Genomic DNA, 12573 nt, shown 5'->3' on the forward strand with positions numbered 1-12573 from the left:
ATGCACCGAAAGTGTTCTGAGTGGCACTGCCTACTTGAAGGTTTGTGGAAAAGGAGAGGGAACTTAGTTGCCCCTTTAGAAGCCAGATTCCACAGCTAGTGACCACTAGCGAAAAATCCCTTAAATATGCCAGTTTACTGAGATCGCAATTCGACTACTCGCTAGCTCTCAGTAGGCTAGACTGAAAGCGAAAATGTGAAAGGCAAGTTGGAACAAGTTGGTTGACGAAACGGACATGTCATACTCAGTGGTAGAATTGAGGGCACGTTAATTGGAAGAATATACACGACAAAAATGCGTCCAACAACAAAAAAATAATAGTTTGGACGTACCTGAGTAGCAGTAAGCGCAGACAAGGCAGCTTTACGAGCGGGGACGAACTGATCACGTGTTGCACGAAGGAACGAATTCAATAAAACACCTTGTTGAACTTGGGTTGAAAACTGTGTGGCTAGCTTCGCCAAACAAATGGTTGCGTTTGTGCGGATTCCACCCTGTTCGTCTTTTGCCTTTCGATCATCAATATATGTTGTGGAAAAAGGAAAGGGAGTTTGTAGAATTTGCCCCACCCTGTTAGTAGTATCATATGGATAAAATTCTGAAGAACAACAACGGTGATGTATCTTATTCAAGGAGTTCTAGCGCTGAAAATGTCCAGTTGGATAGGTCAAAACTCACCAGAATTACGTAAATTGTTGTTCCGACAGTCTTGGCTGAATTGTCTCTGTTTGATGCGAAAAGACAGTCCATGCCGATAGCTGCGTTCATGTTGTCCCTAATTTCAGCTTAGGAATTTGTTATGATAAAGAAGTCACAAGTCAACCTTTTGCTTCGTTTTCGACCTACCGATTACCTACATCAACGACGGAGTAGTATAATATCAGACAACTTCAAAAGCAGCGAGGAACTCGCAGTTATCTGAGCCGATACTTGGATTAGGTGCCTCAATCGACCTCGCTGAAACGTCAGTCTTAGCTTCGGACAACGACAGGTTTCGTTCAGTGCCTTGGGGACTTGAAGTAGTAGTGTAATGCACGACGCAAGAGTGAACGTATATTTGGTCACAAATAGCATACCTGAATGAGACGACAGTATTAATTAATCGAAAGATACAAGTGGGTGTGAAAGGGAGAAGGCCTTCGCTGCGGAGCTATTTATTAAAAAATACCAACTGACCAGTTACAGACTATAGGACAAAAATCTCATTTGCATCTTATTCACAAAAACTGGACATCCATCTTCTCTTGGAACGCGTCTTTCTGAACTTTCCTGGATATTCATTGACTCCAAACATTCATTGCTCAAATCCAAGCAAACGCTACAAAGCGACTCCACAAATCCCGCAACAGAGACGCAAAGCGAATTTAAAAGAACAAAGCATACTACTCGCATGCCTCCCCATCAGTAGTATCACCACTACAGGGGGTAGAGATGAAAGCTGCATTCTCCTTAGACCAGAAGAACAACACCATCAGATGTTAGTAGCATCTGAATTCGGAAACTTTACGCAAATGTCATGATGAAAATTGTTGCCGTATGTGAACAAGTTGCAAATCAATCGAGTAAATTATCGACTTGACCCTATGAGGTTTTGTTGTGCCGACTAAAAAACGTTGTCCGGAAGAAATCGGCCTGATGTAGGTGTAGGAAACCTTACAATGTAGGTGTAGAGAAACTTACGGAAATATGATTTAAGCTGGTCAATAAGTCAATAGGCAAAAATGCTGCTGTACTCTACGCAAGCTATTTTTTCTCGTTGCACTGTGAGTGCTGTCTGCAAGTTAGTTAGCCTTCAACGATGTCCTCCTAGAAAGTGACAAAATGCCGGAACCGAAACCCCTTTATTCCCATGGACGGGGTGGCGACATCTTGCCAAATTGGGAGAGGATGTTGAAAAGAGAGACCTCTGTCATAAATCTCTGATGGGATGCTTCGTTCCATCAAATTGTGGCTTATGGATGGAGCGACCAATTCCTAAAGGTGATAGTAGTTTCACTTGTTTGTTCCAAAAGACTACCCTCAGTTCAGGGAATTTTTACCATGAACAAACTCGAGCAAACAATGACAAACGAACCACGATAGTTTAACGCAGTAAGTTTTGTGCTGGCCTACCTGTACTCCGATAAGATAACGCGGAAGGGTATCGTTTAACAGCTTCGCGGATAACTTGGGTGCCAGGTGAACCATTGCTCGAACTGTGGCCTCCCGTACTACCGGATTGGCATCAGAGAACCCGGTAGCCACGGAGCTGAAAATCTGTGATTCCACCGCTTTGGGAGGCAGGTTCTTCACAAAGTTGGGCAGTTGTTCAAGCAAGCGAACCCGTGTGGCTCGCTCAGGTGCAGCGAACAATTTGACCAGACATGGAAGAATATTTGACTCGAATTCGGAGGAGGATAGCAAGGGGATGAGTCGAAGTATGGGCATCAGAGCTTCGACGCCAGCCGAACCGTAGCGCAACCCATTTAGTAAGTGCGGGAGAATTTTGTGGCGACAAACATCATCCGGGAAACTGCTCACTTGATCGGTTAAGGCGGATAGGAAACGGGTCTTCTCCTACGCAGTGGAAACAAACAAATTGCACAGATGATTGGTCAAGGTCAGTGGGGGTCGTGGTATACGAAGACATCGATATTGTAGATAAAAGTGTAATGAGAACCTCATCAATAGGTCATTCAAGGAATAAGTTCACAAGCGATGAAGTGAGCTGTATAGCCAAATAATAATGGCGCTGAAATCAAACTATCACCCACAGCTACATGTTAGTGGTAAAACAAAATAAAATAATAGCGAGTATACACTCATTTGCAAACTAATTTGGTTTTCCGATAGACTCACTTGGAACCCAGCTAAATCTCTCGTTTGTGATCTTTCCAGGCAACTGAATGTGCTGCACCAGGCCGTCTCATGTTTCAGTTGCTACGATATTTGAAATATCGCGATACATGTATATATTTGTAACGCACTACTCATTAGGTCGACGGATTTTCAGCAACCTAATGAGTAGTGCGTTACAAATAACATAAAATAATCCTTTTTTCGATTGCTGCACTCGTTCGGTTCATAGATACCGTGAAACTTGAAGGGAGCATGAGGGCTCATATACTGCCAGGATGCCCAACCCTGAATACTCGCTTAACTAACAACCGAAAAATCATGGATTCTATTGCTCCTCACGATTTTAGAATAAGTAATGTAGATGATTCCAACAAGAACGAAAAAGCTATATGCTGCCTCTCGGTTCTCAGTATAAATAAACCCTAGTTGCCCGACGAAATCCAGATATACGACGAATGTTAAATGTAACTGTTTGAACTTCTTCATCAAACCACTACCTACCTGACAAGGACAAGTGACATAGAGGAAAATACAAGGTTGCGAAACCTGAAGTTGGATTCCATATCACTACCGACCTCTACAAGAGGCTGATTACGTAATACCACTGAAAGGAAGAAGGCCTTCGCTGCGGAGTTATTCATTAGAAAACGCCAACTGACCAGTTACAGACTATTGGACAGGGAAGCAAAACTCTCATTTGCATCTTATTTACAAAAATTGGGCATCCATCTCCTGAAGGCGTCTTCCTGGACTTTCCTGGATATTTATTGACTCCAATCATTCATTGCCCAAATCCAAGCAAACGCTACAAAGCGACTCCACAAATTCCGCAACAGATCACCCTTTTCAAGAGACGCAAAACGAATTTACAAGGACAAAACATACTAATCGCATGCCTCCCCATCAGCAGTATCACCGTTACATCACCGTCAAATTTCCGTGTGGCATATCACTAAACGTAGACAGTCGGCCTCCGGGGTTGACGACGACATTGTCATGATCATCGCTGCAGCAAAACCAGTTGAGGGCACTGGTGCCTCATTGTCGTATAACCATGTCAATCTATTTCAATAAAGTTGTATAATGGAAAGATGCAGAAAAGTGGAGAAGGGAGGGGATCTAGGACTAGCCTGACACAAACGTTCGAGGTGCGTACATCTCCAGCACTCAATCAGGTAAACTGGATAGGAACTGATGACAAAAACGCCACTGATATCGGTTAGCTACCACGGCGTTCAGCCAATAACAACGAAGCTCAGATAGATCCCATCCTGGAAGGTGAACAGTGCGATGGTGGATTTGTTAGGACTGATAAATAGAAGCGTCATGAGCACAATGCTTGACAAACGAATCATTGTGCCCAAGGCACGGTTTTACGGTAAACCTCCTGGTAGCGCGAAAATGACACAAAAACTAACCTGGGGGTCCTTCAGTTGTATTTCCTCTAAGAACAACAGGGTATCCACATACTCATTGACAAAGAAACCTTGTTTATCAGAATTACGCGCTTGATCAAGAAACTGAGTGACAGTCAACCGTCGTTTTGGCCCTCGTACGGTGGCATTTAATGCAATCAAGCGACGGTAACTGGAAACAAGAGAGGCAGGTAATCGTTGTAGTGCATCAGGCGAGGAGAGTTGCGACCGATCACGTAGTGAAGTGTTCGGATTGAATAGTTCCCAGATGAAACAACCAAGCCCCCAGGAGTCCACGAGACGGGTATCCGGTGGTAAATATGGATCTACCAGAACCAGCGAATGAACCGAAAAAAATATTGTGATTTTTCACATCAAATTGACAGAAGTAGGTAACATCAAACTACATACAAGCGTAGATAACAGCTCACTTCACAGACAATTAGATTATGTCCATAAAGCGAACAACAACCCCAACTGAGAATTTCGTATCAAATATCGGCTCCCGCTAGTATAAGACTTGGACGGTTTACTGACTTCATAACACCGATGCTGATGCGGGCCAGCCATAACTTTTAACCACGAAACATACGATGAAAAATCGGCATCATAATACTGAGCCTGCTCAAAAGACAGTATTGCTTCACTGCTCTGCCACCGTAATAGTGCATTTTTCCCGGGCTCCAAAAAGAATCGAAAGAGAGAGGGACTAACGTCAGCCAAGCACAACCATCAAAAGGTGCTTACATCATGAAGTAGTTGAAATAATTGGAGACTCCAATGGAACCCCTCTAGAATCGCCGCTATCATCTACATATTGTTTCCTAGTTCTTGATCCGCGTCAATCTCAACAGGACATCAGGAATATCTCTCTGCAATGTAGAATTAGAATCTGATCAAACCATTCGTTTTTTGTTGGATGAACTGCTGTGGTAAACTATCCTCTGTATAAGCACGCAACTCACCGCAACTTCCCACATAATTTCATGCATGAATTACTTGAAAAATGAAGACACCCACGGATACATCAGATGAAAATGCCACAAACACTTTACTACCGCATAGGAGGACCATAGGATTTGCTACCGACCAATGAAAAACACTGCGGTGAATCTTCACGCAGAAACGAGGCTCGGTTGGTGCAATGTCATGCTCTTACACCTAGCTTCGAAGAACGACCCACGCATTTTCATGTGAAGGATACCAGATGGCACAGAACCGTCTCAACCCCGAAGGTCTTCAAATTCGAAGGAACGCGCTGTTACCAACTATCCCAAACGCTCTGAACGAAACCCTGCAAGCCCGATGCTAAGCAAGTTAGAAACGAGAGGACAGATTTTAAGGGGCATCCCGGAAAGAGCATAACATGGCCGCGTTAGGCAAGAAGGATAATACTAAAACAGTAGTTTGAGATGAAATTCGTTAAAATGTGAAAACCTATTTTGCGCTCCCCATAAGCTGAGTGATTTGTTCTCTTTAACTACTTACCAACCTACTCAGCCTAATTCGGGAGCTAGGCGTATCAGGGAAAACTATAAAAAGTGGTAAGCTCAAGACTTCCAACACGGTGGTTTGGAAGGGATAGAAAATGGTCGTGTAAATGAACCACGTGGCAGAATGCAGCAATAGTGAAAGTGGCAAGCTCACCAGAACCATTTTTATCCAAGTGCACAAATGCGCCGGTCGACCGACTAGACGGAGGTGGGTCATCCACCGGTCCAACAAAATCCAGAGCCCCAAGTTTCCACTCGCCAGCAGTCGTGACGAACACGGCATCCATACGAACAGCATTGTGTGCCAGCTTGGCATCGTCATTGAGGAAGGATAATGCACGAGAAATCTAGACACAGTGGACATGAAAGTAGAGAGGAAAAAAGAAGTTATGGTGGGTGTGCAACCGCGTTTAACCCTACCGCATCACACCCCGATGGCTAGGGGGGGGGGGGCGATCGGAAGCCGGCAAGAACCGGATGTGTGATTAGTAGACAGAACATCAGAGTAGAGTATGAGTTCCACAGATATCTAATCAATGGATGCGGCCACCTGTGGATATGTCGAGGTTGAACAACGAGAATTGCTGTAATCGACCACTAGCCTGAAAGTTTGAGTAAAGGATAGAATAATAATTCACATGTGGCACCCTTTCGACTTATAGCAACTCGGGCGATACACGATGGCTAAACTACTGACAGATTGCCTCAGTCTTGGAAGGAGCAACAAGAGAGTCAGGATTGGGTGCGAACCAAGAACCTTCAGCTCAGTTACGCGCTGATTCACCTCGAGCCCAGATTCCTTAAATTACTGGTTTGAAACTGATCAGACAATGATGTGAGAATCCACATGACGCAGAAAAGTGCACTGTTGGCAACAAAAGGCTGGAATCAACCGAAACTCAGCCGAGTTCAATTGTTTGCGTTTGTCGCGCCATTACTGACCTCGGTACGGTTCTGGAATTGAATGAATTATAACTAATAAAAACCGTCACCACCATCATCATCATCAACACTGTTGGCAAAGGCTGGAATCAACCGAAACTCAGCCGAGTTCAATTGTTTGCGTTTGTCGCGCCATTACTGACCTCGGTACGGTTCTGTCTGGGAATGAATTATAACTAATAAAAACCGTCACCACCATCATCATCATCAAAGACAGCAACATCAGTGTTGCCACTGATGTTTCACTGCCGCACAACCACAAGGTTCGTCTAGTTATATATATATATATATAATTGTATTAAAAGCCCTACAGTGAAGAGAAGAGAAAAAGAGTGGGAGAGAGAGGGGACCTAATGCTGGCCTATGTCAAGCATACTGAGGTGCCTACACCTCCAACCGCTCAATCAGACAATCTGGAAAGAAACTGACAGCACGAACGCCACTGACATCGATTAGCCGCCATTTCTTGCAATGTCTCCAGCCAAGCACAGACGGGGTCACGGGGACTCTTTCACTCCCTTCTGTCAAGTCATGCTCTGTCCACCTCGCGGTTTACAGCATCCTGAGGGAGACACGGAGAACACCACTCGTCTCGGTAGACGGTGTTTCAGCATGCGTAGCACATGACCGAGCCATCGTGGTCGATGATGCTGAATGTTTTCTCGGATTAAGGTGCCTACAGCACAACCAAATGACCGCTTTCTAATCACCTCGTTACTAATACGCTGACGCCATCCGAAACCAGCCATGCTTCTGAGGAGTCGATGGTCGAAAACCTGAAGACGCCTCATATCCTCTACCCGCAGAGGCCATGTCTCGCACCCATACAACACAGCCCTTACTGTATCCTGGTACACACGACCCCTAAGATCTAGTGAGCTGTTTTTTTGACACCAAAACTGACGCAAATTAGCAAACGTGATTCGAGCCTTTGAGACTCTTGCACTGAATTCGTCAGACACTTCTGTTAGAGCTAATACAACTACCGAGGTGTATAAGGTGCTCCACAATCTCCAGTGATTCTCCTTGAATTGTGAAGGGTATGTTCGCAGATATCACGTTCTGAAGCATGACTTTGAACTTTGAGGGTGCAGGGCGCATGCCAAAAGGTGGTATGATGGTGGTCAGTTTATTCAACAAGGTTTGTGCTTCGCTTTTGTTTCCAAAGATGAGGGCGATGTTATCTGCTTACTCCAAATCGACAAGGCTCTCGCCAGCAACAATTTGAACACCGCAGTTTTGAAGACCGTCCAGTGTTCACCTCATTATTTCATCAATGACGAAGTTGAATTAGAATGAAGAGAGTGGACATCCTTGTCTGACACCACTTTTCTCCCACCCAGGGGTATGTGAATATAGGGGTAGGACTATGCTTACAAACTTCTGGGGCATACCCTGTTGAGCAAGTGTGGTTTACAGCACCGACCAATTGACAGAATCAAACGCACCCTTGAAATCAAGGAATACCAGGATTGTGGGTCGTCTATATATGTGGCGTTGCTCTAACACCTGACGGAGTTTGAAGATGTGGTCAACGCAGCCTCTACCCGGTCAAAATCCCGGTTGATTCTCACGAGTCAAGGCTTCGTGTACCACCGTAAGACGACGAAGAATCAGTGACACCGGAAGCCTTGTCACATCAGGCGTTAAACTAACTCCTCTGTGGTAATTAAATTAACTGCGTGTGCCCTTTTTGAAAATGGACACTACTATCGATTCACCCCAGTTATCTGGGACGGTCCCCCTCTGCCAAATAGACCCAAATAGGCCAGACAGGCACTGGCTGATTCCCACCATCCTTGAAAAGAGCAGGTGGAAGGTTGTCAGGATCAGCAGTACGGTGATGCTTGAGTGGAGAAATACATTTGAACACTCCTGAGACTGAAGGCGGCTCCATATTTACGGTCCACCTTTCTGTTGAAGGCCGGGTTTCTGGATTGGGGGTAGCAGGTGGCCAGCTGAATTGCTGTTCGAAGTACTGTGCCCAGCGGTCCAAACGTTCTGCTTTGTTGCATATCAGGGAGCCATTTTTGGCCCTGATTATTTCGCTGACAAGAGGTTTCCGAGTACCAGTCGAACGAATCAAGTGGAACAATTTGCGCACGTTTCCAGCATTCTTCGCATCTTCCATTTCTTCGACCTTTCGGGTCCATCAAGCTTCTCGGTCTGCGCGCACACTCAGTTTTACCTGGCGTTGGATGATGTGCCGGGTGGAGTTGTCCTGGCGACCAGGTGGGATCTGTCACCGGGTCCCAAGAAAAGACACGGTTCTATCAGAGATCCAATGCTTGGATGAGGTTGGCTGGGTTGTACCGTAAGCAGACGCTCCTGCTTTGAGTAACGCGTTGGATATGCTTTCCCAGTGGCCGTTTATATCCGACACCATACCGTCCGGCAGGCATTGGAGGAGCTGGCAACGATAGTTGCGTTTGGTTTATGGGTCAACCAGCTTCTCAATGGCTAAGCGAGAAGTGCACAATTTGCGTACACCTGAAAAGCGCAATGAAAAGCAGCAGCGTACAAGTGCATGGTCGGAGTCCATGCTGGTGTTCCAGAAGGAGCGCCAGGCGGTGATCGACCCTCGCCACCGATAACTGACGGCGATGTGGTCTATTTGGATTCGGCGCTGGTTTGATGGTGGGCACCACGTTGTCAAGCAATTTCCGCTGTTCCGGAAATTCGCACTGCAAAGGAACACCAAATCGCCATGCAATGGAAAGCCTACAAGAACTGTCTGTTCAGCTGAGCTACGGGTATCGTGTCAAAGAAATATACCATTTTAATAATGTTGGCCGGTCTCATTATGGTGTACAGGTTCCAGTCCGGCGGTATTCAGGGGCGATAAAAAGGGCTTTGTTATAACGTTTATGGCTGGACAAACAAAGTTGATGAATATAGCTCTGAAAACCGCAGTAATTAAACGATAAACCTACCTGATAGATGCCCCAAGAAGACATGAGATTGAAATTCCCACTGTCGGCTTTAACGCGCAAGTAGTCTCTAAGTGGCACAACCCGCTCTGTGATGAGATGGAATTCAATCGGAAGCTTTTGGCCACTGGCTAACTCTGTCCCAGCAATCCAGTTGAGAATGTTCGGATGACGCAAAGTCTTCATCCATCTAGTGGTTTGATGAAGTGACTCTACGACAGACCCCGTCATAGGCATGCTGGATTGAAAGGATTGAAGGTTACAACTGAATACTGAGACTTCATCGGTATTCTTCTTTTTGTTGTATGCATTTCGAACTCGCCACTCTAAACCAAAGGCACCGTCTATCGTGTGGTACACCGCATCTTCCGAGGCCGTCAGAGCAAATCCGGCTACTGGATCACTAGTGAAGTTCAATCCCATGGAGCCGATCGATGGCAGCGAAGAAGTTGAATCCTTGTTACTGAACAGCCACATCTTCTGCGAGCTGAAGAGAACAACAGATATGAAGTGAGATCAATGGTGAACATCCAAAAGAGGACCACTTCAGAGACATTCTTATAGGAATCTAGGGTCAAAACCTCGAAAAGCTCACATCTTGATCAACCGAGTAGTACCATTTGCTCTCATATTTTCCTATTCGTAAACGTCCCTTTCCAGCCCATTTTTATGTTGCAAGTAAACGCCACCTAGTTGTTTGTACCGGTACCCCTTATCCGAACCACCGCCCATTAGCATCGACGAAAGAACGTTGCAATAAATCCAAGAGATCATTTGTAGTAATAACCTTCAACGCCAATGAATATCAATTTAGCAAACATGCAATACTAGCTCGAATGTGACAAGTAGTGCCTCCAAAGGCTGTTACAGTGAAACTAAGTGCTGTGGGATCTTCACGCCTATTCGGATGGGATCCACGTGATCCTCCTTGAAGGTGATTGGAGATTCTGCATGCAAATGACCCCCCGGTGCGCATTCTATCATCTTCTAGCCGGACGACCTAGCTAAAGCTTGTTTGTCGTTGTACGCTGAGGTTACGTCGAGTGACGTTTTCAAATAAAGTTGGGTCAATGCTGCTGATGGCGTTTCGCTTCAACGCGATGCTCAAATATATCTAATAACATGCTGTCCAAAGTACTAGGTACCTTATTCTTATGTTTTTCATAAGAACACTGGGCCTCTTTGCACTACTTCCATACCGTTTCGTTTCTTCTACCACGAAGTGACTGGACCTTATTGTAGTGTGACGGCTTGCATACCTCATTAACCCATTGAGCTGTACAGTACAGTGGTTGTGCAGCATACATAGTCTCTCCTTCCAGGTTAATCAATCGACAGAGATCTGACAATCACTCAGCCCTCTAGGTTGGGGATTTGACCAGGTGCAGCCATCTGTTCCCTAAAATTTGGGCTACTTAAATGGTCTCAAGCTAACCACTGCTACGTTGCGGCCAGGCTTTTGAGCCAAAGGCCTCGATTGAGGGACTTACTCGTTCTCCTGTCTAGGTTTGGGCGCTCTGGCAGTACCTCAACCCACATAAAACTATGAAGTTTAAAAATAAAAGTACGTTCACGCGATATCGACCACTGCGTGGTGAAATCAACCATGTTTTATTCACTTTTTACATTATCATCGTCATCACGATCAGAGACAGCAGCGTCAGTGTTGACACCGATGCCTCATTGCCGTACAACAAGGTTCGAATAATTATATTAAAAACTTCAGAATGAAAATAAGAGAAAGAGTGAGTAAGGTAGGGGACCTGGTGCTGGCCTGTCGTGAGCACTCTGGGGTGCCTACATCTCCAAACAATCAATAAGACAATCTTGAAATAATGACAGCATGAATACCACTGTCATGCGACCCTTGAGAGTGATATCCTGTTTTGACGTCACAAGTGGCGTAAATAAGCGAATGTGATTCGAGCCTTTGAGATTCTTGCGCTGACTTCATCAAACAAATCCGTCGGAGCTGATGTAACTACCGAGGTATGCAGAGTACTTCGCAACCTGCAATTATTCTCCTCGAGTTGTAAAGAGGTATTTCCAGACTGTACGTTCCGAAACATGACTTTCCACTTTGAAAGTGCCAGTCGCATGCCGGAAGATGGTACGACGGTCATCAATTTATCCAACACAGCTTGTGCTTCGCCTTCACCTTCAAAGATGAGAACGATGTCGTCTGCATACTCCACACCGACAAGGTTTTCACCCGCAACAATTTGAATACCATGGCTTCAAAGATAGAACGATGTCGTCTGCATACTCCACACCGACAAGGTTTTCACCCGCAACAATTTGAATACCATGGTTTCGAAGACCTTTCAGAGTTCGCCTCATTTGTTCATCGACGACGAAGTTGAACAATAACGGAGAGGGCAACGTCCTTGTCAGACACATTCTGCAGGTAATCTTTTGGAGGGCCCACCACATTCTCTCACACGCTCAGAAGTATGTAGATATTGGGACCGGATTATATTCACAAATGCACCTTCTACCCGGTCGAAATCTAGCAGGATGCTCACAGGTCAAAGTTTCGCGTGCCACCGTAAGACAGTGACGTAAAAAGCTTTGTTACAACGGGAGCCAAACTAACACCTCTGTGGTTACATCCACTGCGACACTCTCTTTGAAAACGTGCACACTTATCACTTACCCTTGTCTGGAACGGTCTCTTTCAGATAGACCCCAATAGGCCAGACAATCACTGGCTGAGGAACCCATCGCCATCTTCGAACAGAGGAGGTGGAAGGTTGAGGACAAGCAGACCGGTGCCACTTAAGTAGAGGTATACTTGGGACACTTCCGAGGTTGAAGGAGGCTCCATATCCACAGTCCACCTTTCTGTTGAAGGCCAGGATTCCGGACTGGAGGTAGCAGATGGTCAACTGGATTGCAGTTCCAAACGTTCTCCTTTGTTGGATACCCCAGAGGCATTTTGGTCCGTGATAGTTT

General features: G+C 45.5%; 1 protein-coding gene across 1 annotated transcript; it reads right to left on the reverse strand.

The window, feature by feature from the left end:
* Positions 1 to 9148: 9148 nt before the first annotated feature.
* On the reverse strand, positions 9149 to 12348 carry T265_03760 (hypothetical protein; the record flags this gene model as incomplete). Its single annotated transcript, XM_009168313.1, has 3 exons — positions 9149 to 9178; positions 9622 to 10105; positions 12275 to 12348. 3 exons carry the CDS (start codon positions 12346 to 12348, stop codon positions 9149 to 9151), a joined length of 588 nt encoding a protein of 195 aa, XP_009166577.1.
* Between the last annotated feature and the right edge of the window lie 225 nt (positions 12349 to 12573).

This window comes from Opisthorchis viverrini (assembly GCF_000715545.1).
Source record: "Opisthorchis viverrini unplaced genomic scaffold opera_v5_60, whole genome shotgun sequence".
NCBI lineage: Eukaryota > Metazoa > Platyhelminthes > Trematoda > Opisthorchiida > Opisthorchiidae > Opisthorchis > Opisthorchis viverrini.